Source organism: Hyalella azteca, unplaced genomic scaffold (assembly GCF_000764305.2).
Source record: "Hyalella azteca isolate HAZT.00-mixed unplaced genomic scaffold, Hazt_2.0.2 contig6048, whole genome shotgun sequence".
NCBI lineage: Eukaryota > Metazoa > Arthropoda > Malacostraca > Amphipoda > Hyalellidae > Hyalella > Hyalella azteca.
In genome coordinates this window covers 95082-121973 of record NW_025936220.1, presented here as the reverse complement: position 1 = coordinate 121973, position 26892 = coordinate 95082, and the positions used below count along the sequence as shown (strand labels likewise).

The 26892-nt window shown below is 37.9% G+C and overlaps 2 protein-coding genes across 3 annotated transcripts; both read right to left on the bottom strand.

Annotated features, from left to right (window-relative positions):
* Positions 1–431: 431 nt before the first annotated feature.
* On the bottom strand, positions 432–15828 carry LOC108678630 (mucin-19). Of its 2 annotated transcripts, none has more exons than XM_018167096.2 (13): positions 15561–15828; positions 9883–10295; positions 9236–9375; positions 8867–9045; positions 8471–8589; positions 7994–8049; positions 6447–7761; positions 5056–6219; positions 4697–4792; positions 3371–3625; positions 2957–3061; positions 2474–2521; positions 432–1955 (listed from the first exon to the last, which is right to left on the bottom strand). In XM_018167096.2, exons 1-13 carry the CDS (start codon positions 15572–15574, stop codon positions 1828–1830), a joined length of 4032 nt encoding a protein of 1343 aa, XP_018022585.1. In that variant the 5' UTR covers positions 15575–15828; the 3' UTR covers positions 432–1827. The 2 variants fall into 2 exon arrangements, with proteins under 2 accessions (XP_018022585.1, XP_047736679.1); XM_047880723.1 differs by having other exon boundaries at positions 8471–8580.
* Positions 15829–19475: 3647 nt separating this feature from the next.
* On the bottom strand, positions 19476–24473 carry LOC108678654. The gene is made up of 9 exons (XM_018167115.2): positions 24389–24473; positions 24038–24177; positions 23212–23326; positions 22769–22841; positions 22277–22317; positions 21814–21975; positions 21234–21341; positions 20731–20876; positions 19476–20427 (listed from the first exon to the last, which is right to left on the bottom strand). The coding sequence occupies exons 1-9, from the start codon at positions 24462–24464 to the stop codon at positions 20296–20298; spliced, it is 993 nt and encodes a 330-aa protein (XP_018022604.1). The 5' UTR covers positions 24465–24473; the 3' UTR covers positions 19476–20295.
* Between the last annotated feature and the right edge of the window lie 2419 nt (positions 24474–26892).

The following is a 26892-nucleotide window of genomic DNA, read 5'->3' as shown; positions in this document are numbered from 1 at the left end:
TCGAGGGATAGTTTGCGATAGCCGCTGCTTCCGATTCACGAATAAATCATCCGAGCAATTCAGAGGGTAGAACAGTCGAATTTGTTCGCATGGCAGAATTCGTTTACTGCAGCAAATAAATTGTGAATAGTACGCTGAATCTTCACGTGCATGTGACGGAGAGATTATCACCGTTTCACTTGCCAGGAGCGTAGGTAGTGTTAGCGTATCATTGAATACGAAAATCGAAAAATATTTCTAGAAAGATTCATGAAAAACTTTTCATAGCATTCTTAGTCCTAACAATGAAATTACGTTACTGTGTACAAAAGATGATAAATCAAGAATGTTTGACGACTGAATATCGCTACTATCGTTCATACCAAGGGTGGGAAAACTACTTCAAATGTAGTGAAACAATTCTTCAAGTTGTAAGGAAAGCAGAAACATTCTAAAACGAAATTTTTATTACAAAAATTGCTGGATCAATGCAGTGATGACAAACAATAAATGAATGGTCGGAATGAACTAAGCAAGGCGAAGCAAAAACAAAAATTAAACTAGCATTCAACTCTTGTTAGGCATACTTTCAGGCTTAGTCTCAAGAAATTTTATAAGCTTGCTGAAGCCAAAAAAAAAAAATTGCCAGGAAACAGAAAGAACGAACACGTAGGTAAAATTTTACACAAAACCCAAATGGTGGTGTCTAATGACGCCTAATATTAGGCTATATTCTCATCCATTGCAATAGTTTTTCAAAAAGTTTTAGGGTAAAGCCGTTTACTTTAAAAGCAAAGAAGATTTCGCTGTTCGACGCATCCAGCGATTAAATTCCAGTTGAAGCAAGATTTTGTTAGCTCTAAATTTCGCAATGGTCTTGATCCTAAATATTCGATTTTTCGATTCATCAAACATAGGAAACCGCTTCACACTAATAAAACATTGGCCTCACTATCGTAAAAATATTTTGCATATCGGTTTACTGCATAAAATGAAAAGACCAAAGACCATTCATAAACAACTTCCGATAATAAATGTGGATCCTCAAAAAATTCCTAAGCAAAAAGCAAGTAAAAACAATAGTGGACTAATACAATAGGAACCTAGTACTCAGAAACCTAAGCCTGTCAACACAAAATATTCCCATAAAATAATATGCACTACAACTTAAAAAATTTACTATGAAATATAAGAGCCACTCGCCGTGACTTCCGAATAAATCTCACCAATCAAGTCGAGCTATAACTCAAGTGAAGCAGGTATATGGAGTGGTCCGTGAAAGGACCAAATGATTCATTGAAGCAACGGCAAGGAACATACCGACAATGTGCGGCACCTAACATGCTTGAAAAATCACAATTCCGTTCTAAATAAAATCATGAGAGTTTAGGTCTCAATAAATGATATTGAATGCATTGACTTCCGTACTCAAAGTAAAAAATGGCGACATTCAAAGACTCAACTTAACAAGCCTTTTCAACAAAATCATCGCTTACGAGACATTTAAAACTTTATCCTTTTTGGGCAATCGTCATCGCCAAATTTGCGTATACCTCCCAAAGCATTGCTAGCCAACACGCGTTAGCAAGCTCATTATATCCAGAACTTATGTCATCGCCGTGACTGTGATCAACGTAATTAATCATGCTACATGGAGAGCTAATTTTTCATAACAACCAACACGACTACAATATTACGTAGCAGTGACATCAATCAATAGACTTCAATTAATTCAAGAGGAGGTTTATCAAAATATATAGACCGTTACAGCTCTGTTAGTATATAAGAATGTGTACAAATAAATCATTCAAGTAGGAACTTGATGAATATGTTCGGATTGACCATTTATTATGGAGAGATATGAATCTGGCGCAAAGAGCGTCTAGAGGTGGCGGGAGAAGAGGCAGGGCTCGAAGTGTGCTGCTCGTACAGCGCTGCCAGGCGGCTGACGCGACCGCTGCGGCCCCGGCCTGAATCTGCGTACGGACAATTCACGGAATTTAACACATCAGCGACACCAACACACACTAACCCTACAGTGGTAGCGAGCAAAAACTGACCACTTTGATCGTCATTTCGTTCGGTTTCGTTGCGGACGGATTTCGTAGGCGTGGATTACATATGTAATTCACGCGACCAATGTAGGGTTAACATATTCATAAGATAGTATAATCTATCAAACTTTCGAGTGATCGTTGAAAAATCTAGAATTACAATTTTTCAAATGCAATTGTACCGGTTTAAACTAACTCGAATACATAAAAAAAGCCTTGAGGACAGAGTCAGCGAAATTAACCATAAAATTATTTAGTCACAAAGTATAGTAGAATTATACGAGAGGCCTTTTAGGTCACCTAGCTCGATTCGTTACAGGTCTCACGAGAATCTCAACATAAATAATCTATGCGCTCGGATACATAACAAAAAAAAATGCTCTTCATTATCATCTCCTTTTCTCCAAAAAAAAACTCTAATATTTATGAGACGAACTCACCAGCTTTAATTTGAGGAGAATTCAAGCACATGAGGTCGACGTCGCCATCTGGAAAAAATGTTCAGGAAATAGGAATTTAGAGACACGGCAGAATCATGGCCAAATTTGCATGTGCCATATTTGTTAATTAAAATTATTAAATAAACATGATAGCTGTTCTTAAATTTGAAACAGCAAGTACCGAGATCCAATTCTAATTCAATAAAATTGAATTCATAACTCTAATGAGAAATACTAAGCACAAAGGAAAATTCGCTAAATGGTCACGGGAATAATTAATAAGATGACCAACAATCCGAATGCAAACAGTTCTCATAGCATGGAGCAATAAAGCAAAGGTTTTATTTCAACCTCAGTCATCAAAATTTCGAGAAGTGTTACAACAGAACCAATGAGTGACGGTTCATCAACCACTAACTTTATGATAAGCTATTTACTCCGGCGCATACATTAGCATTAGGTCAAAATGTGAATTATAATTACCTTCTTTAGAAGTGGCAGTCGCAGGTGACTCCCATGAAATGAGGTCGCCACTAGGAGCAGCTGCCATGACCGGGCTTTCCAACGCGCCCGGTGCAAACAAGCCCACTAAAAATGTACAAAAAATTTCAATTAAGGAAAGCACAAGTTCCCATTCCTACAACGGTCAACCACCGAGATGGAGCAATGTCAATAACCTTCGAATTAAACAAAAATATTTCACATCAATTTCGGTGATAGCGGTGTTATGAGCCCGCGCGCTCCAAATTTAGCAGTAACAAAATAATCGTAATCAATACACTCGTCTCAAGACGAATCATTAGTCATATCTCAATTTAAAATATGATTCACCAAGAAATCGAAAGATTTAACGATGCCTAACTAATTAGATTTAGAATCAATAATATTTAGCCTTACATGACACGCGAGAGTTAAGTGCAGAGTCTCTGCGGGATTTGATTGCTCTGAGAACTACACCCTCCCTCAATGAAGATCGTCTCTTGGGCTTCATGTTATGCTTCTTTAAGCAACCGTTTTCCTCTTGTGGATCCTGATTTTCCTTCACTTCAATTTCAGCTTCATCAGTCACTAGTTCTTGTTCATCATTTTCTTTCTGCTCAGTAATATCTGGTAAGGCCGGCGAGGAGTTCGATAGAATTGAGTCCCACACATCTGCAGGACAGATCACAAAGTAACAATACACATTAAAATTTAGTTTGATCGAAGACCAGAGAATGCTTTTTACTAAAAGTCTTCTTAATTACAATCTGGAGGACCAAAGAACCACGTGCGGGAGTCTCAGAGTGAAACCATCACCCGAACGACATTGGAAGGGCACCAGCATAGTTATGCGGTGCCCTGACGCATAGACTGGCGATAGCTGAAGCTCAAATTATCGAGAGCGAGTCTCCAGCTAGCAACCTCCAAACTACACGATTCGTCCGGACGCTGAAATTGTTCTCAGAGTGATTTTGAGCTTAGATTTCCAAAAGTTCAATTGCAAGTTTTGCAAAACCCTTTACCTGCTTGATAATGAATACCTATTGTATATTCAAAACTTCGCATTCCATTAAAATGTCATTCGATTTTGTAACTTGCTTTTTGATCTCACAGCGCAAGTAAAAAATTTTGTTCGACTCATTGAAAAAAAAATAAGATTGTTAATAAAAAGCAGGCTCTGGTCTTCAATCAAATTTTCATAAAAGAAAGGCTTCTGCCGAATTACATCAATTTCTACCGGTAAATGAAAATATGATGGAGATCGATGCATCTTGATGGCAAACTTGACTAAAAAAATCTTGCTAGGTAAATTCACACAATATAAAAATTCCACAAGGCACAAGCGTTACAGTTCTAAATTAAAAAAACTCGTAAATGTCTCAAGAGGTAAGGCGGCAAGACCAAGCAAGGCTCATCGGATATTGTTCGAAGCAGCACGATCACAAAGGAGGACGACTGCCTCAGTCGGCTCTGCTTACTACTGAAGGGTGGACATTCTTAACCATAGGGCGCACATACAGGCGGGACACAACACAAGCACCGACATCAATAATATAATCTCTACTATCTCCAAGATAAATCTCACACTTCTATCAGAAATTAAAAAACAGATTAAGTGAATTTAAATATCCAGCGGGAGCACAATTTATTAACTAAATCTACATTTAAAGAGACAAATACTCGTTTCTAAGAAGCAACTAGTGAATAAAAGTACCTATTTCATAATCGATGGAAAGAACTTACCAGTGTCCGAGTCATCAGTGCTGAGCGGTGTAGTGGGACGGAGCAGCTCGGCCATAATGCTGTAGGCAGCAAAACTGGGAGTGTGGAGAGTCGAGTCTGCAAGCCGAAATAGTTAATGCAAAGGTGACATTGTACAGCAAACCTTCTAAGTTCAATTTTCAAAGACAGAAACGATTACAAATAGTTCTATACACAATGCATTGTGCTTTACAGCTACGAAATTGTTTGACGAAGAACGCATAAATAATTGTTGAATTACAATGTACAACAGGAAGGCAAGTAGGAGCCTTCTATTTTAAACGTTTGATTAACATTTTCAGTTCAGAGTATAGCAACTTTTAATTTTATGAATTACATACCTGAAACATTTGCGCCATCAACCGCAGCGAACTCAGCATCTACAGTCTCAGTCAATCCTCCTCCAGCTTCCGACTCCAAGGTTGGCTCCATGGCAAGCACGGTTTTTCGACGTCCGCGTTTACCAGGGGTTTTGGTAGAGGATGCAGGGGGTGATGCAACATCATCTACGTTTTCAATTTTCATTGGCGATGTCACTGAGTTGGTATTGATGGTTTTACGGCGTCCACGTTTGCCAGGGGTCTTGGAAGAAGATGCACGGGGTGATTCAACATCATCTACGTTTTCTGTTTTCATTAGCGATGTCACTGAGTTGGTATTAAGAGTTTTACGGCGTCCACGTTTGCCAGGGGTCTTGGTAGAGGATGCAGGGGGTGATGCAACATCATCTACGTTTTCAGTTTTCATTGGCGATGTCACTGAGTTGGTATTAAGAGTTTTACGGCGACCACGTTTGCCAGGGGTCTTGGTAGAGGATGCAGGGGGTGATGCAACATCATCTACGGTTTTAGTTTCCACTATCGATGTCACAGAGTTAGTATTGATAGTTTTACGGCGTCCACGTTTACCAGGGGTCTTGGTAGTAGATGCTGGGGGTGATGGGTCATCTTCTACGTTTACAGCTTCCGGCGGCAAAGTCGTGGGGTTTGTATTAATCGTTTTACGGCGACCACGTTTCCCAGGGGTCTTAGCAGTAGAAAGTAATTCGACATTTGCCTCTCCAGTTTCTGTCGGCGAAGACGTGGAGTCAGTATTGATGATTTTATGACGACCACGTTTACCAGGGGTCTTAGTAGTGGATGCAGGAGGTGATAGGTCATCATCTACGTTCTCAGCTGCTGTCGGCGAAGTCGCACAGTTGGTAATAATGGTTTTTCGGCGACTACGTTTACCAGCGTTCTTGGCAGTAGAAGTAGGTGGTGATGCATCACAATCAGCATTAACAACTTCAGGCAATAAGTTTGAGTTTGCTGTATTATTTATTGTATTCCGATGACCTCGAGTGCTGGGGGTGCTAGCAGTAGAGAGAGGATTGGCTGCACAGATCTCCTGCCAGGTGGCAGCAGCGTGCACTGCAAGCGAGCGTCGTGTTGAGCGACTACACGGCGTCACGGCAGTGAGGCGCTGCGCTGCCCCGCTTGGAGTTCTTGACACTTCATCATCCTCTGAAATCAAGAGACCGTTAAAATTTAGGAAATTCCTTAAATGCTTATCACATTACATGGGTAATTGATGCAGCAGTTCAATACAAGTAAATCGTTTGGTGGATCATTGTAACTGTGAGTCATTTTAGGAGTCATATCAATTTTGGCTTACTTATTCTAATGAAACCTAGCCCTCCAAGCAAAATATTGCTACGCTTTGATAGACAAGGCAAAAGCTATTGACTTACCTGCTGGCAATGTAGTAGAAGCAAAGCGAGTCGAGCGACGTATGCCTGAATTTGGCACCTTACAGCTTGTTGAGGGCGCAGGAGTTGAAGGAGCACAGCAAACAGTGGCACTGTCATTTTCATTGCTAGATGACCGTAGCTCCTCAGTATTCTTTTTTCGGGAATTAAGTTGAAGTACGGGGGAACAGCCTATCTCATCAAACTCATTGACCCTCCATTGGGATTCTTCCCATTCTCGTGAATTTTCATTCTCTATTTTACTACAGGAAGGTTTACTTTTCTCGCTAGACCTGCTCTCCAAGGAATTCTTATCCGCTCTTGAATGTACTGAATTAGGTATAAGATGTTTTTTGGCAGGTTTAGGGGACGAATCTTCAGTGACAGCAACAGAAAATCGTGTCACTGGGGATGAAGACCAACTTCTGTTAGAGGGAGATGGCAGGAGTTTCAAGGGATTGTTAGAGATATTTGTAGGATCCTCTTGATTTGTGCTGTTATCAAGTTGTATTTCAACCACCGAACCAACACTAGAATTAATGAGTGCCATCGGTGATATAATTTCATTATTGCCAACTTCATCAGCAACTGCTGAAAAATTTAATCTTGAAATCAAATTTGACTTCTTTACAGAGCTTGACTTTGAAACTTTTGAAACACTTCGTTCCCTTGACCTATAATAGCTTTGATCACGGACGGCATATGAAGCTGCTGTGTTAGGAGGAGTCACTGCACCGTCTCCTGAACCCACATCAGAAGAGAAAGAATTTCGATTGTTCATATCAGAGCTGACTTTATTTATTCCAACATCAGGGCCATCGCTTAACTGGAGATGAACTGACTCATTTGAATTCTGCATTTCAGTATCATTCTTGTTCCCAGATAATGATGATGTGGAAGTTCTTTTCCGGAGTTCACTCTGAGCATGCGTATTTGCCTCACTCTCCAGGTTATTTGATGACGTTGAAGGTCTATTGGCGGAACGGCACTTCTTAGAACTTGGCTGATTCTCTTCTTCACTTGGAACCTCATTTGACTGAGTATGTTTCTTCACACCGAGTTCAAAAGATCGCTTTTTTCCTGTTTTCTGATCACCTGGATTGGCAGGTGAGTTGGAAGAAGAATGTGTATTTGGCAACACAGTAGCTTCGGCCACCAAATCGTCCTCAAGAGGAACTTCACAGTTGCTGGGCTTAGGAGTCTTGGAGCGCGGCATGCGCCGAGTGCCGGTGGATGGAGGAGTCACAGAGGGTGGAGTTGCTGAAAATCGAATGCTTGGTCTTTTTGCACGAGGTAGATTCTCCAGCCCTGAAGGTGCCTGCCCAGAAAATAAAACATATCATTCCATACATTGACTTTCTTTGCAGGTACATTGTAAGCTGCCCATCAATAAATATTAATCAACAAATTTTCCATTAGCAACCTCTAGGGAAAGCGTGAAACAAAGCACATAAAATATTGAGAATTAGGAAAAAATTGTTCAATGATTCATGATTTCCCCTAATTCCTAAGAAATTTTTCAATCTACATGCATATATACCAGTACTCACAGAAAACTTGTAACCTTCAGGGGCAAATGAGTAGCCAGGTTTTATTCCAGTTTTGCCTGTAAGACAAACAATCATATATAAACCAAAAATCAGAACTTGGTGATCATTGGGACATAGAGCAATAAAAAAATACTAATAAGTCATTCTCTGGGAAATAATTTTACTTAAATTTTCACAGTTCAATATTTGGAAAAAGATCTTTTCAACATATATGTACAGGAAGGTACTATAGCGCAGACATAATGGTACAAGGTAAAACATAAGCAATTAAAATTTTATTTCATCACATAACCAATTTAATCAGGTGCTGAGTAAGGCAATTTCTCAAAGTTCGGATGCAGAATATTTATGCTACAGAATACTAATGAACATTGCTAATTTCATGTGTGAAGTCCCTCAAATAAGTTCAAGGGTTTGGTAATGAATAAGACTGAACCATAAATCCTAAGCAGAATACTTAGCATCTTAAGAAGTCACCTGAGCCTCTGCTGATATTCTTGCTTGAAATTCTGGTAAATGATCCTTGGCTGCTAGTCCCAGCCATAGCAGCATCATTGGATGAACGGGTGAACAGCTGCCTGTGGCTTCTAAGAGCTCTGATCATAAATACTGGGTAGTCAAAACATGAACTATCATGTAACAATCATTTCATAAATAAACTTTTAAAAAATACTTGAAATCTAAATATTTGAAGCCCAAATTAAGAAATTTACTCCATAAGCTAACTTGGATCAATACTTTCATTTAAAAACTCACAACTGAAAGAGGCATCAATTTTGGTATACCAACTTAAAAAAGATGGTATACCAACTTAGAAGTGAATACAAATGTTAGAAAATTTAAAATCCTCTTTGGTTCCTCATTCACACTTACTCCTTGGCAGCAACATTCATTGGAGAAGCAACTTTCCTAGTGGAAGCAACTTTCATTGATGAAGTAGCAGCTCCTCTTGAAACCAAATTCTTTTTTGACATAGAAGAGAAGCCTGAGTGCCAGATGGGTTTTGGAGCCTTGCTGGGTGTCTCCACTTTGGCAGGCAGCCTTTTTTCAGACTGTTAGTGAATGCCAAAGTAAAAATTTTGCTCAGAATCCAAGAGGTTAAGAAATTATAAATAAAACAATAGAATAATATGCTGAACTCTGAGTATAATGAATAAAATACAGAATAAAAGCAATGAAAGGATTAATTTCATTAACTCAATTATATGCATACATGAATTTTTTAAATTCCCCAGAACTCACAGATGCAGATGGCCACAGTAGAACATGGGATTCAGCTTTAGCAACGCCCAACCAAAAATGAGGTTTTTTGTTGATCTTCTGCTTTTCAAGAGCTCTTTGCTTTCGCTGTTTGTACAATCGGAGCATTTCTAAACGCTCCTCTGAAATAAAAATAAATATGTTCAATTTAGTTATTACTGTGCTAAGTAAACACATTCTAATAATCTATCAATAATGTCCAAATATTTCTAGATACCTAGTACATCAAATATGAAGTGTACTAGTATTTCAAAGAAAGCAAAATTCACACATTTTATCACCAATTAGGTCTCAATTGTTCCATGAGCTGAAGCTAGTAAAATAGCAGCTGGAATCTCAGGAAAACCATACAAAAGACAAGTGAGCAACAGAGCCACAAACACTATAAAAGGTCGATTTTAAGGCAGAGCACCCAACCACACAAATCAGAGATATTCATTTAATATTTAAAAAAATACCCAGTACTGAGGGCAGCAGGTAAATCATACATATTTTAGTGGTCAATTTAGAACAAAGCCCAAGTGAAAGCTAAATTCATAAGCCATCTCACATAAACAGAAGCCATGAGGCAGCATAAGGTTTGTTGCTATCTATTAATTATTTATGACTGAAAATTATTAAATACTCACTTTGTAGCGCTTCCAAGGTTTTGCCTCCAATAAGCTTGGAAGTCTTTTTCACTGGGGGCTTGGAAGAAGATGCTACAGAGGCTTGATTAAGTCTAGCTGAACCATCTTGGGCTTTTTTCAGTGCCTGATCTCGAGGAGAAGCCCTTGGTTTGTCATCTGATGAATTGTTTTCAGTCATTCTGCTGATGGCAGCCCGGGCTTTAGCAAGAGCAGAATATGCTGAAGACTTTTTGGCACTTTGGATAGCAGAGGTTGAAGGAGAAGACTCAGGACTGAGGTTCTCAGGTATGTTGCGATGGATTTGAACAACATTGCTTCTCAAAGCTCGTCGACCATCTTCTCTAGAAATTGCCCGGATGGCTCTTGAATCTTCGCTACTTCTAAACTTTGAGCCCACTTGCTTGTACCGAGACCTTGGAAAATGAAGAAAAAATATGAATTAATACTTTTGAGGAAACTTTTCTGCAGGATACAAAACTCTGCATTAAAAGCAAAGATTGTCACCAGTTCTAACATATGTGTAAAGAAAAAACATGAAATTTCAACAGCCATAATATATGCTGTGAAGGTTTCCATTTAATGGTCATATGGCAAGATCAATATATAATGAACATCAAATAAATAGGTCTCAAATTATTGTTGTGGCTTAAAAATAATTATAAATCCTAGATCAAAACTCCTTAGTAAAACCTTGTGAATTACTATTCAATGACTAATCCCCATCAGCACTGTAGCAATCAAGGTACTACAGAGATGCATAAAAAGATCTTTATTCAAACTCAACATTGTTCATTCTAACTGCCTCAATGGGCAAACTTGAAAAATAAAACACACCATATACACAAGTTACTTTAAAAGATTTTTGCTGCAGCAGCAGGGATTACATCTCCTCATTGAATAATGAAATTGCACCCAATTGATACCATCAAATGGGGTAATAAGGGATGGGAGGGGTAAATTGGGACAGTTGACCAAAATTTTGCAGAAATGTTGAAGCAGCTAAATTCTTAAAAAATTGCAAAACTAAAAATAGTGGTGTAAAGTTAACATTTTTACTGTCTATGTAGCATAAAGCAAGTTAAAAATTCATTCATTTACTACATCTAAAAAATCCCCGAAAAAAGTATGAAGAGATTTTGGACAAGAACCTCTGCTAAAGTCTGTAGCAAGAAAAATATTTGCCATTTAAAAATTTTTACTTACATAAAAGTTGCACACAGGTGTTGGCTTTAAAATGTGATTGACAAAATTTGCACATCTCATTCCAAAGAAAAATGGCAGCCATTTCCGCAAGACATGGTAATAAGGAACATCCCTAAAAATGTATAAATAGTAGAACCTTGATTAGCAAAGGCTCCAGTTAATAAAAAAATCAATTAACAACAAAAGAATTGATAACATTTACCTCACTTAGCAAAGAAATTTTGCTAGACAAAAAATTAATGCATCATCACCTTCATTGGTCATCACAAAATTGTGCATAGAATGTCATAGATAGAATTGTTAAAAGTTAACAAAAAATGCTCAAAACTGTCCCTTATTATGCTGTAACAGTATGCATGACAATTTTACCTTCATTTTGATGATGCTCATTTTACTGGTTGCAGCTGTAGAATTAAATTAAATTTTAAAAATATTAAATAAAATTTTGGATTAAAATATTTAAATTAAAAATTAAATTTTATTCAGTTAAATTATTTAATACTCCTCATGCCTCATGGTACATGCCTAAACGCTCAATGATTTATTTAATGCAATAATTGCCACTTCTAAACAACAAACATTTTCTAAAAGACATGAGACGTTTGAAAACTCGCAATGAGAGATGAAATCATTCAGAATATGAAGTGTGAAGTTATGTTGACAATATTGACAAAATAGGAGCAAAAACATGAATAAAATTCATATCTGGACATGTATCAATAAGTGTTTAAATTTTGAAACAAATTTTCATCATTTAAATCTCTGTGTGGAATGTGAAACAAATCTATTTATTGTGAATTCAAACTTGACCTGACCAAAACAAGGTGTGTTACACCATCTTGTCAAATGTTTTCATGGAAGCACCATGTGCCTGAACTCCGTGAAAGAGTTGCAGTTTATCCCATTATTTTGTGTGATATCAAAAACTTTGTTGGTATTGGACAAATCATAAGAATTTTTTGCAAAAGTTGATATACCATCAAACAGGATAAAAAGGGACAGGCGGGATAAATAGGGACAAGCATCCCACATTTCATAGAAATGTTGTAGCAGCTAAACTAATAATTGTGGCATAAACTTCAACATTTTTACTATCTATTATGTATAAAGCTAGTCAGGAAATCAAACATTTACTATCTCTAAAAAATCACTGAAAAAAAGTGTGAAAAGTGCGATTTTGAAGAAGTAGGTACCATATATACCTCCATTACTCTTTTATTTTACCTCAAAACTACTCGATCGGTTCTTCCCCACCCTGAATATTGAGAGGTTGAGATTGTATTGACCTTTTAGGCAATTAGAAAGATTTTCCACCCTAATACGAGTATTCTAATTAAAATATTTAATTTCAATCTCTGAATATGTGAATTTAAAACTAGAAACAAAACAATTACAATTACAAGACTATATATAAAATAATTAAATGCAGTGAATGGATATAAAATATTTGAATTGTGCACATGTTTATTTCAAACAGTGTTAGCTTTTCTCATAACTCAAGTCTTGTTTCAGGTAGTATGAGGTTTGTTTGGTTATCGTTCAGTTTATGCTTAGTATTAGTTTATTGGTCTGAATTAAATGGGAACAGTGCAGTCAGTCACTACTAGTAGTCTAGTAGGTGTGTATAGAGGGTAGAGTCTGGTAGATTTATAGGACATAAAACCCACACTCAGGATTATGTATGTTTTCAGTGAATTTTCCCGCGCATTTTGACTTTTTTCAAGCTATTGCGGCGCACAGTTGGTGCAACTTCTGGCCATCCCTGCTTGCACGCGCAAGCGTTGGCGCAGCGCGTGCAAGCATCGGCGCAGCGCGCGCAAGCATTGGCGTAGCGCGCACATACATTTTGTCAAGGGACAAGAGACAGAAAATGTATAATACTTAATAAGTAATATGCATTTAATTATCCATCAATAATCTATGATTTTCCTTGATATGGAAATTTTGTGAAAGCAAAAATCTAGAAATTTATTTACAAAGAAATTTTCTACAAATTTCTTATACAAACAGGTGAACATCGTTTGTGTTTTTTACCTACCGTAGACCGTCCGGTCCGGACGTGAGGCAATATTCAGTCCAGACGTGAGGCAAGTGGTGAATAACCAAGTCCTCAGAAATTGGACATATGAAGTAAACACATATTAGTGTTAAATGACAGATTTTGCTCGTTCTATAAATACTATTATTGCGCTGATAGGGTTATTAGAGATTCTACGGTTAATGAAAGGAGTCAGAAATAATTTCATCATTGTAATTAATGGGAAAATAGTTTTGAGTGTGAAATCTTTTGTAAATAAAATATGTCACGTAACTGTCATCGTAACGTAACTGTCATCAGAAATTTCCAACATTGTCCTTACATACTTTTACGCAATGCTGCTTCATCGTCATGTGATAATGTCTCGGACAAATTTACTGCCGTACTTGCAGCCGGTTTCGTGGCTGGACTCTGCCTGAAATTTCTCCAATAGTACTGAACGTAGTTCAATGAAACTTGGTACGCATATTCATTATGGCCTAACGGTGATGTCAAGCTTGTGACAATTATTTTTAATATCGCCTTCATTTTTGAGTTATATGACAAAACGTACCGAAATTTGCAGCGTACCACTACGTCTCAGACAAATTTACGGCCGGTCTCGCGGCCGCCGGACTAAAAACCTAGAAAAAACCTAGCCAATCAACAAAAACCTCGCAGGTTAGGTCCAGTTAGGAACAGGTTCCATTAAAAACACATAAGACCTAGAAAAACTCATAAAAACACTAAGAAAACCTTTTGGCCGCGAGACCGGCTGCCAGTCCGGCTGTAAATTTGTCCGAGACCTGTGTACCAGCCATTTCTCCTAAAATACTGAACAGATTTTAATGAAACTTTGAATGTAGAAACCTAACCTCCCAACGGTGTGATGTTTAGCTTGTGACAATTTTTTACGCAAAATTGTGTTTAAATTCGCAGTGTACCAGAGATTTCTTCTAAAATACTGAACAGATTTGAACGAAACTTTGCATATAGAAACCTAGCTTCCCAATCCCAACGGTGATGTTTAGCTTGTGACAATTTTTTCGATTTTGCCTTCATTTGCGAGTTATACGGAGAAACGACCAGCATTTCTCAGGCCGATTTTTTAACTTGCATTGACCAAGAGCCATATACATAAAGCCGTATATAACTCGCAAACGAAGGCAAAATTGACAAAATTGTCACGAGCTAAACATCACCGTTGGGAAGTTAGGTTTCTCTATGCAAAGTTTTGTTCAAATCTGTTCAGTATTTAAGAAGAAATCTCTGGTACACTGCGAATTTAAACAAATTTACTTTTTAAATCACGAATGAGGGAAAAGAGAAAAATACTTGCCAACGAAGGCAAAACGTAAAAAAATTGTCTCGAGCTAAACATCACACCATTGGGAGGTTAGGTTTCTATATGCAAAGTTTCGTTCAGATCTGTTCAGTATTTGAGAAGAAATATCTGGTACACTGCTAATTTTGGCACGTTTCGTCATAGAACTCACGAATGTAGGCGATATTAAAAAGAATTGTCACGCGCTTGACATCACCGTTAGGGTGCGCACACAGTGAAAGCAGGTTACCCGCGCGGGCAGCCTGCTTCAACCTGCCACAAGAATGAACATAGGATGATCATGTAACTGTTCACAGTGAAAACCTGTACGGATAGGCTTCTGTATTCTACGGTTTCAGGTGCCAGCCTGAGCAGGTAACCAGCACGCTGTCAACCTGCTTTCACTGTGTGCGTACCCTTAGGCCATACCGTAAAATGGGGTAACTTAGACCGGCGGGGTAACTTAGACCACTTTTCATTTTTTTAACAAAAACCCCCACAACTCAAAAACTATTTGACGTAGAAAAATTTTGTCAATGGGCATTAAAGGCCTAATACCTGTCTCTTATACACATCTAGATGTGTATAAGAGACAGGACCAAAACAAGGTGTGTGACACTGTCTTGTCAAATGTTTACATGGCAGCATGATGTGCCCATATGCCATGAAAGATTTGCAGTTAATCCCATCTTTTTGTGTGGTATGACTGGTATCAAAAATTTTGTTCTTATTGTCATGAGAATTTTTTACAAAAGTTGATATAATTTTTTTTTAGAACATAGTCATTGCACAAATTTGTCAGTTTCAGATAATCAATTGACACTGCAGTGGAAGTCAGTATCAATTGTCACTGCAGTGGAAGATGTAGCATGGTAGGCTTTTCAATGTATTTTCTTATGTAAATGTGAGAATATATTACCTGTATAGAATTCCACACTGAGTAGGAACATGGTGATATACAGGGTGTCCCAAAAAAAACGATACCCAACTTTGAATGGCTGTAACTCGAAAAGTAATAGAGTTAAAAAATTTTGAAAGGTCAGAATTTGTTTCCTATGTTTTTCTCCATCTCTCNTGATTGAGCTGTCTCTTATACACATCTAGATGTGTATAAGAGACAGCTGAATAACATACCTGTTACATTCCATTTTGAATTTTTGTTGACGCCTGGAGTCCTGGACAATAGGATTACGTAGGCTAACTAAATTGTTATAATCCTTCTCACTAAGCAAATACTAGGCTACAATAGAAATTTTGTGAGCTTCTTGAAATTTTGAGAGCACTCGTGCGAGTCGTGTCGTAGACGAACTGTACAACTGATCATAAAACCGCATCCTTACCAATACAACACTGACGACACCACCTACCGTCCTAAACTGAACGAATTCAAATCTGTTTAGTGAAGACCGCCAATCACTGAGCCCGACAAAAGTGTTGCTGACTCAAATGGAATTGCCATATTTTGAAGGGATTTTACCCAGGAATTATTCCAGTCCCGAATTTTGTGATATTTCTGTAATTCGTATTTCTATAATCAAATCCGAGAGGCAAACAGAATGAATGAGAATTTCAATAGTTGATGCATTTATTTCGGAATTCAACAAACAGTAAAAACCTTCGAAAAAATATTCCCTAAAATGCAAATAAGAACCCGAAAGCCTTCTTTTTGTACCGGTCCGACACTTCAGCGAACTCGCGTGCGAACTCGCCTGCGAGCTGGAATGGAAAACCTAACTTAATTTTCAACTGTGGCACGCATAACTCACCGANCGTTTATAAACGATCAGCCAGAAGCTGTGTCTATCGCGTGCTCGATGTATGCTGACGACACAAAAGTTTATAATACAGTGAAGAATACGTCGCAAAATGTACAGTTTCAAGGTGATCTTGACAGGTCGGTTGACTGGGCTGATAAGTGGCAACTGCGTTTTAACGCTGACAAATGTAAAGTACTCTACCTTGGCAATTTATAATAAACAGCAAGATTACAGTATGAGAAGACATGGTTGTAACGACAGAGTGATGATGTCAAAATAAACAAATCCTATTGGCAAAAGATTTAAGAGTTAATTTGTGCAATGACTTGAAAAATTCTAAGCATATTGAAGCTCAAGCTAATAAAGCCAATATACGACTTGAACTGATCAGACGCTCTTACGATTACATACTGTAGATGCCGAAGCGATGAAACTGTTGTTTGTAGCAGACCTGCGTCAGAACCTAGAGTTTGGAAACGCCGTGTGGTCACCAAAACAATAAATGACACAAATTTAGTCGAGAGTGTTCGAAGGCGTACAACAAGGATAATTCCGGGATTAAAAGGCAAGCCTTATGAAGAAAAAAAGGCAAGCCTTAAAGATTATGAAGCTTCCAAGCCTGTCATCGACGTCTGCTGTTTAACCTCATTGAAGTATAAAATTATACCCACGGTTTATACAAGGTCCCAGAAGGAATACTAGAATTTGAAACAAGAACCAACACCAGGGGCCACGGCTTTAAACTAAAAAAAACTGCGTTGTAACACATCAACGCGACAACATTTCTTCTCGCTTCGAGTCACCGACATGTGGAACAGCCTCCCTGATGGCATCGTTGAAGCTCCGAGTATGAACGCCTTCAAGAACAGACTAGACGAAGCTATGCAGGAGCATATGTTAAGTCTAAAAATGCCTAGCAACTTACGGACCGAATAGCTGCTGGACGGAATAAGTCCAGCAGCTATATCAATCAATCGTCAGTTATGGAAAGATCGGGTCCCAAAGGCCGGATCCCTTGTGAATCAAGTCACGAAAAGTACAAGAATCGGCAACAGGCCATAGAATAGAATAGAAGTGTCGGCACTGAAGAAATAGGCCCATGGCCTGTTGCCGATTCTTAAATTTTTCATGATTTGATTCACAAGTGATCCGGCCTTTCTTTCCATAACTGACGTTTGATTGAGATAGCTGCTGGACTTATTGCCTGCTCCGTAATTTGCTAGGCATTTTAAGACTGAACATATGCTCCTGCATAGCTTCGTCTAGTCTGTTCTTGAAGGCGTTCATACTCGGAGCTTCAACGATGCTGTGAGGGAGGCTGTTCCACATGTCGGTGACTCGAAGCGAGAAGAAATGTTGTCGCATTAATGTGTTACAACATGGGCTTATTTATTCAGTGCCGACACTTCTATTCTATTCTAAATATCACTGAAGAGTTAGAAATGCAATCATGAGGGCCTTAACGTTAAAATATTTTTTTTTTTCGAGTAGACTAACATGTATAACATCTACAATGTAACGAAAACTATGATCTCCCTGTTGTGCACTGAAACAATTAAAAATTAAGGAGCTTATAAGAACCTTGCATATAGGCATCTGATTTTTATGCTAATCAGCAAACAAGCATAAATATTCAAAATATAAAAGGGCTCAATACTTCAAGGCATATTGATGGAAGATTTAACTATTAAAAGACTGTCAAAACTTCCTAACATTTGATAATATATGTCGCCTTTTTTCCAATTTGAGAAAATTACAGAGTAAAAACTCGAAATTATTATGTGGAATATCTTTTGTAAGTGCCTATTGAAAAAATGACGTGCAGTATCAAAGATGATGATTTTACCTAAATTAAGGAGGCGTCATCTTTCTACAAGGTAAATACCTTGTAAATTTATGCACAACATATACTAATTCAAGGTTAATTTTAATAAACATTCTCGGCATATGAATAACATTTTATTTCGGCAAAAAAGGTACATAGAAATGGCATCGCAGAGAGAAAAACAAAGTACATGATCAAAGAATAACTTAGTATCACAAGTTGAGCAGCAAAATCCATGGCTTTATTATCATTTGAGACATGATAGTTTGAGATTCAGCCACAGGAAGCACTAAGTAGATCAACTTCTATTTCAGTAAATCAACCATCAACCTTCAGTAAATCAACTATAAGCTGAAGCAGGACCAAAACTTTGTGTCCTCTGCAAAATATATACGGACTGATTTAACAACAGGTTGAAGTGCGTATGACACGGGCCCACATTTTGATTTCTCTCAGTCTGCCCAACATTTAACTCCTCAGTCTGACAGCCTTCAACAAATTGGCTGGAGACTCACAAAATTATTCATATACAGATTTACATGTGTAAATGATAAGTGAGACAGTGAACATGGCTTCCAGTGATCCAGCAGTAGTAAAATGATGATTGGAACCGCAGGCCTATTGGCAGTACTTATGTCTGCCAACTCTAAACCACTCAAGCGCTCATGCCCGTTGCCAGGACAGGATAAATACGAAACGATGCCTGGCGCGGCTGTTGCTGATGATCGGCAGAAAAAGTGGCCAATGTCGAATGTTGAAAAGCTAGTGAGCGAATGCACGGTCGATGGAGTCGAGGCTTTATTGCATGCGGTAGTCAGAATACTCGAGGCTTATTGTTTTATGCATTCTCTGATAAATCTAGGCCGTAACATAGCGAGCTACGATAGCAAGTAGCAGGGCGCAACGCGATTAGTGGTGCAAGGAGACTTGCTCCATTCATTCAAGAACGTTCAAAACATTAATTTAGAAAGCATTTTTTTATATTATAAAATCTTTTTTGTGTAATAACCTTCACGCATATTATGTAATCAAAACTTTTATAAGTTAAAACAAAAACTTTTTCGTTGAATGGGTTGAAAGTCATCATCAGTCGAGAAACTGCTTTGTCGAACAATCTTATCCTATATATCTTATTAAGCCTAAAAATTAAGCACATATGTCCAACGATTGCAATAGTTTTAGCTCGACTGGCTCAGGAAACGTGGTGAGATTCAAACAATGGAAACTTCGATGATTCACAGCATACATTTGCTTCGTCTTACGGCGAGCTTAACTCCTATTATTTAATACTAAGCTCAACAGAAACAACAGATTAGAATGAACAAATAGAACACAATCAGAACATCTATAAACTAGAGCAGTAAAAAAATATCCTATCATTGACAAAAAAATCCATAGAATCATCAAAAATAAAATAAACTTAGATAATAATAATATCCATATAATAAACATTTCCTTTTACTAACAAAAGATATAGTTTTGGTCCTTTTTAAGTACCTGTCAGAAAAAAATCACCTATTAAGCATCGTAAGAATGTCAAGATAGTAGTACATCACCACCAACCCTAGTGAGGGATAGGCAGACGCAAACAAATTTCCTTCGCAAATGGCGAAGAAGAATGAACCGATTGGCAGTTCATGTACTCTGATGCAGCCATTATACCTGTTAATGTCTCATGTAGCTATCATCGCCAACTTAGGAAAACAAGTTATGTCTTTTTTACTGGCATAAAAACCGAACTCTTATAGAATGAATGCCGAGCATCACAATGAGCTTCCTAAGTTGAACTCGCTGTTACCTTGTGGTTGCCGTCAAAAAATATGCCTACTTAACATCAGATCTGGTTATTTTTGTTCTAAATTCAGTAAACCAGACTTGGTTGTTTGGGAGGCAAGTAAAGTGAGAAGTTCACCTAGCGAGCTTCTGGATGAGGAATTCAAAGGGGCGCTGAATTCAAATTCACGTGACTCACTGAACGTCACTGGACACGTCAGGAATACTGGAATATTTCTGACGTCTCCTAGCTCGGCATGAATGGCTAAATGTTTACCATTTAGGTCTAGGGACACTATGTGCGTGAGTCTGTTGTTGTATTAGAAGCCAGTTGTTGAATTAGAAGTCAGTTGTTGACAGCCATAGCATTATTTGCAATTTTGACGACATATACAAAAATGTTCCGAGATATGAAGGAAGTATAATGCTCAAGTAACAGGCAACCGTACAGCACCTCCAGTCGCAAGCGACAGCCAAACATCAGACACCAACATCACATACCAGCATCATCACATTACTTGGGCTGAATCAAAATCAGATCCCACATTTTAATGATGTCACCGAGGCAGGAGCCGAGCCTGTCGTCCCTGATCTCCAAGTCTGGCGCGAGGGCGTGGACAACACAACCTTGAGCTTTGGCGATGCTCTGCAATGAGAAATACATTGTATGGCTTCTGAGAGAACGAAAACCCTTACATTATAAATAAATAAAAACATGGACTTTATTCTGGTAGTTGATTACAATGGAAATGAACGCAAATATAAGCTAATCCAATACTAAAATTACTCAATTCCGATTATGTATATTGCACCAACTATAATAGGAATATAATATAATATAATTAATTTCGTGTTAATAATAATGATACTGCATGTGGTAATGATACATTTTCATGGATGTTAATCTATATAAAACCAGAGTTATAATAAGATAATGGTAACGACTAACCTCCTTGGACTGCAGGATGAGTTGACGCTGCGCAGGCTGGGAACACAGCTCAGCTCGCGCGCACACGGCTTGGTATAGCAGACAACCCACGCTGAACATGTGCCTGATGCACGATTTGGCATCACTGAGTGAAGCCACCTCGCTGCCTGTAACATTACAAGTGACGTCACGTTACTATCACCAGCTATCAAGCTTCTTAGCTAATTCATTAAAGTAAACATCATTCAAAAATATAAGGTCTCAGTTAGGATATAGCTGTATTGTTTATTATTTATTACGTACATAGAATTGATATGAAACGTTATAGAAAAATGGTCATGAATTAAGTAATTCTTCAATCTTTCATATTTATGAACTACTGAAACTAATTGATTACAAGCGGTTTACCACGCTAAAAGTTCAGCTATTGACTTACTAACTAATAAAGGATCTAGAATATCAGTAACTAGAGCGTCAATCAGATGCTATTTATTGCTAATATTATTTTTAGCACTTAAACAAACCAGGAAGCATGGTAGCGCGGATGATAACAGTTAGTTTTCTAAGGACTTTTTCGATGCGATCTGCAAAGAAGACCTGCACGGCCTGGTCCCTCATCGGCGGTCTTGAAACTGCTCGAGGATTCCAAAATTATAAAAATGTATTCAAACAAATCATTTCACGTGCTATCTTTTGAAAGATGAATGAAGAAAATACTTACAGCTGACAATTACAAGCAAAGGTTACACGTTTCCAATCCACATATTTTATTCATACCTTATGAAATACTCGAGGGAAGACATATATGAGTTCAAATTCCTAGAATCTATAGTAAATATAACAATTTATGACTGGATAATCATACAACAAACCATCACTGAAGAAGATTCCAGAAATGAAAAACAAAGTATTGCACATGTAGGTGAATAAATAGCAACACCACGTAAAATACAATTGCAATTTACAGTCTATTACAAGTACAATTCTATTGCATTGGGATGCCTCAAAAATTTCAATTAATATCAAAACATCAATTTACGACTTTTCTGCAATTCGCCGCTACACGCATTAAGCAATTTGACATGAAACAAAAAAATCTCTTACAGCGTTGCCTGCGAGCAGCCAAACGACTTTGCTCAAGCTCGTATCCCTGGTGGTTCCTCACGTCGCGAAGGAAGCTCGCGACGACTCGCCCCACTTGATCCTCACTCGCTTTCCGCTTGAAAGAAGTCAGGCTTGACCTTTCCACACTAACGCAACGACTTCCTGTCCAAAAAAAAATCATTTTTGAATTCTCCATCTGTTCATTTAAATGAATATAGATACTCGTGCTACTAGTAAACACGCTTAAATCATTACATACACACAAGAAGTTACGATCTGAATGTGCTTCAGGACACAGATTATGGTACAGTTTAGGTGCACGAAACGATTATTCAATAAAAATGCATTATATTCAAGATGTTTCATTATATTCAATAAAGATACATTCCGATTCATGTTTTAGGCCGATAAATTAAACAACAATATATTGCATTGACATAAGAGATTTTGCTGCATCACTTACGAGAAGAGGAGCTAGGATTGCGTCCGCCATAGCTCCCAGCTCTGAAACACAAACGAGTAACTTGACGGAACTCTGGTTAATGCATATATCAAAATCTTAGTGTAGTTAGGCAGAAGTTTTTCATTTATATTGCTACGATCTGCAATTGTTAATTGTTAATAAAAACTACGCTCTGGTCTTCAATCAAACCTATCAAATTCTATGACTATCGTATACATGCTGAAACCAAATACATAATTTGCGAACATTCCGGCGCCAATTCACTAAAAGTGTAATAGAATGAGAATTTTTTGGAACAAAATGGAGCGTAGTTGCAACGGCAAATCGCAGCTCTTGCTTATGAAAGCCAAGTTCCATAATAGAAAAAATGCTACATTAGAGAAAATGAAGCTTGGAGGAACATTCACAAATATAGTCAATATATACTTAGGAATATTGCGGTAAATATATATTCTGGTTAAAATAAATTCCTGAATAGTCAATATAACCGACCTGACTTGCTTCTGACGCAGCCTTGTCACCGAAAGAGACTCGTCTTCCCATCGGTCCGGGTACAGCGATTCGTCTGTGAGAGTTGGGCTTTCAAACAACTACAGACGGCAAACATTACAGGACTAGAAGACCAATGCCATAATGCTATTTTAATTTAATTTAATTCTAAATTGTTACAAGTCGCCCGGCCGATTACAAAGAATGACTGATGGTTATTTAGGCAAATTATATTTATGTATTATTTATATTTTTGAGCAGGCACAGTCATCTTTAAAAATATTGAATTTATTAGTAACAAAATATACACATCAACTAACAAAAAAGGTACGAGGAAGTGAAAAAAGTGTCCCTTATGTTAACTGTTAAACAAATAAAAATTAATACCGAGGGATGAAATTTCGTGTATTATGATTAGCGTTGATTCTCACGAAGTAATTGATTACCTTCAATGGTGATGATATCTTCGACCCTTACTCCTTCTCTTTCGAAAGCTCTTAGTCGCAGTGTATTGCGGACTTCGAGAGAAAAAGCTCTCACGTTACACTGGAAGCTGAATCTCTGCGAAAAAGAAACAATTGAACTCTATATGAAGTAATTAATGTTTTCTTCGCGCTGCATTCATAACGGATTGTAATGGAAATCATATGCTACCTCGAACTAGAGAAATTATAACATGTAAATTGCTCGCACACCAACGAAAGGCGAGGAATGCCCACACAATTCAAACCGCTCGTCTATATATAGGATGACTGACATGAAAACGAGAATAACGAATAATAAACTGTGCATGCTTCAACTATGCTCCAGGTGGACGCCATAACTGAATATATAAATAGAATATATAAATATGTGCTACGTAAAGAATATCGTTCGTGTACAACCATGCAACTGCATTATTACTCTTCTATAATGGTCTACGTGACTTTTGGCGATTAAAACACGAAGTGTGAAAATTGCGAATGCATTATATCGGATATCGAAATGTGGAAAAAAAAACTTGTCCTTATCTCGTTCGTCAAGGTTTGTCTAGGAACATAATTTAATATTTAAACATGTACACTTATGTGGTTTTATGCCCATTTTCGACGTTATGCTTCATATGGACGCTTGTCGGAATAAAAGGGTAACGCAACTATACGCGGTTCTTTACTTACGCGATAATTAAGCTGAATGTTCCAGAATGTATTAAATACAGCTAAAATATATGAATGGATAGAAATGAAGATATAGAATCAAATACAAAGAAAACAACGTGCAGGCGCTACTCACTATGTATCTATCGGTATGTTTGTCGTTCTTGACATGGTGGATCATAGCCTCTATGTGGCCATGTGAACCACACAGCAGGCATTTGAAATACTTGGCGCCTGCGCGTTTATTCCTGGAGTAGCCCTCGATCAGATGGGCTCCTGAAATATAAATCATACATATTTTTTAAAATATGTCAGAAATTTAACGTAACAATTGAGAACCCAGTATGATGGAAACTAGTAGTTTTCCTGAGGAGTTAATTTATTGTAATACTTGGAGTATACTGAGAAAAAAATGCCAAAGAATTGTAATTTTTTCATAAGTAAAACGGTAAAAAGTTTAGTTAGATACGTTAAACAGATGACAAACCCAATATCATGGCGTGAGACTGAAGGATGGCGTACTGCAGCGAGTTGTGCGGATACTTCGCGGCTTTATACTTCATTACTCTCACATGAGATCCTGAACTATCGTGAGCATTCAAAGAGTTGAGGCCGTTCATTGTTTTGCGGCATACCTGCAAATAGATTCAAACACATTTATGAAGAAAATAAAATTCAGCTGCAAACCATTATTGGTCATAATTTTTTTGAATCATTCAAGCTATTTAAATTGAGATATTAAGAATATAAGGTAATCAGTAACAATCCAAGTATTAATATGATGTACATCGATTATTTTTTTTAAGTTTAATTTGAAAAAAGTTTAAAAATGACTGCGCGTACACGCCAGTAATGATTTGCGTGTACAAAATTAGAAAAGAAACTGTGTCCTAAGCAATAACAGTTGGGGAATATTGAGCGCACATGACAAAGTGGTAACCGTTTCGTTCAATAACGAGGCGCATTCAAATTATAACGCCTCCGATATTTTTTATCTTAATTGGGATTAGATGGAAACATGCGGTTTATGTTAAAATGAGCGGGGCCCTTTTGAAAATGTGAGAAATTGCGGCTCTATACGGCAAAGAGAACCACTAGCTGCAAGGACGAGAGTTGGGTTGTTTTAAATATTTCAAAAATGGCAACGTTTTCATACAACGACCAGCGTGTAGACCACAAGGCTGCCCGCGTTGCATGTTACCAAGCAATGTTGATGCAAGATACTTCATGAATGTTACGTTCTACGATTGCGGTATGGATGAGTAGATACCTCTTTTCAATCGTGAAACAAAACGTCCGTCGGCTCAATTGAAGCACTCGAATTTAACGATTTTTCATCGGTCACATGAGGCTCGGAGTAGCCATGGAATCATGACCTCGGCGTTATTAAAACTGCGCACGGCTGCAAGGAGATTCAGTAGAGAAGTGACACAAATGTCATTGGTTTTGGGCGAGTGATTAGTGAGAGAAAAATTGGTGCGTTATAACTTGAATGTACCTGGTATATAACGTTCTTACCTCACAGTGGAAATTCATTCTTCTGCTGTAATCTGTTGTTATGGAATAATTTCGGCCGTAGATGATCCCTGTGAATCAAAATAAAGGCATCAAAAAACGAATGATTTTTCGAAAAACTAAGGCTCAATCAATTTATTTGTGCACACTGTCATCGACTCTGCACCACCATTATAGAATAGTCAGAATGAACAGTCAGAAATGTATCAGAAAAATTCTTTTGTCAGCACGATACTTTAGAACGACAAAAATCAGAACTAGAAATTACGATCGACACATTATATTTTCAGATTCGTGCACAGTTCTTCGATATTCCATATAGCAGGAATATATCATTTATAAAAGAACGAAACGGAATCAAGAACAAACCCATGCATCGTAATAATCAATTAAAAGGAGAGATGCGCCAAATGCATAAAGTATTTTCCACCAAATGTATAAAGTATTGACCACCAAATGAGATTTACCAAATGTATAAGCTATGGGAAGGGAAGCGTAAAATAACATGTTATTTAAACCCACTCAAAGCCTCCTCGAAGTAGGATGAAAATTCTAGATTTGCGGCGAATTCCGGAAACCTCGCCAGCGCTGCGTCGGCTGACTCCTGTAAAATAAGTTCGTCTAGTTATGAAAATTTATTATTAATGAATCGATATGAATGTACATAGCTTAGCATATTGAAACAATTGCCGTGAAACTATTCCACATCAGATATAAGAAACAAACGACACAGAAGCGATTAGAGTAAAACCCATATTTAACTAGAATTTAAAATCAAAGAAAACTCCACATAGAGTAAAACACCACATCTTCAGTGCAAACATTTTGGCAACCAGCTCCATTGTCAGATCAAAATTTTGAGAATAAAAGTACAATCAGAGAAAATTCTAACTAACACTGAGGAGGTTAAAAATTAAGCTGCAAAACACCGACAACAGAACATAAAAGCCTATCGATTAACAATTACAAAAGGATACGAACTGAAGGCACTACTAAGGCTTCCGTCCCTGCACCACCAATTTTGTGCACCAATAAGCCCTGAATCGAACGCCTTGGATCTCTCCGGACATCCACCTCTCAGCCGTGAACCACTCGACTTTGTCCTCTTCCGGCCTTGCATAGAACCTGCCGTGCACTACCAGACCGCGGATCGAATACGACTTCCGGGCATCGTTAAATTACGTAATGTTACGTTCACCGCATCTGAGGTTAGGTTTCAGATAGCATAGTTCTGTTCCAAAATTTATCGTCCTTCGACAAGTGGCCGTTCGACCGAGGACTAGTTCGACGCACGGCCTAGATACGGACGGCTTGAAGTGTTGAAGGCTGCGTTCCGGAAGGCAGGAATCATGATGGTCCATAACATCCAGGGCAGTGGTGGTCTTCGGCAGGCGGCCCAAAAATGTGCAATTTCATAATCCTCAAAATCGAACCAGAACAAAATACCTTATATAGAAAAGCTTTCAGACACAGGCA

Bases quoted from the DNA above. Each gene is read 5' to 3' on its own strand.
- LOC108678630 (XM_018167096.2), bottom strand. The intron at 9,046-9,235 runs GTGAGTTCTGGG...ATTCACTAACAG, and splicing joins TACTGTGGCCATCTGCATCT to TCTGAAAAAAGGCTGCCTGC. The intron at 4,793-5,055 runs GTATGTAATTCA...TTCGGCTTGCAG, and splicing joins TGATGGCGCAAATGTTTCAG to ACTCGACTCTCCACACTCCC.
- LOC108678654 (XM_018167115.2), bottom strand. From the start codon at position 24,464: ATGAAGTATAAAGCCGCGAAGTATCCGCACAACTCGCTGCAGTACGCC. The intron at 24,178-24,388 runs GTTTGTCATCTG...TTTATATTTCAG, and splicing joins GTCTCACGCCATGATATTGG to GAGCCCATCTGATCGAGGGC. The intron at 22,842-23,211 runs GTAATCAATTAC...CAACTCTCACAG, and splicing joins AGATATCATCACCATTGAAG to ACGAATCGCTGTACCCGGAC.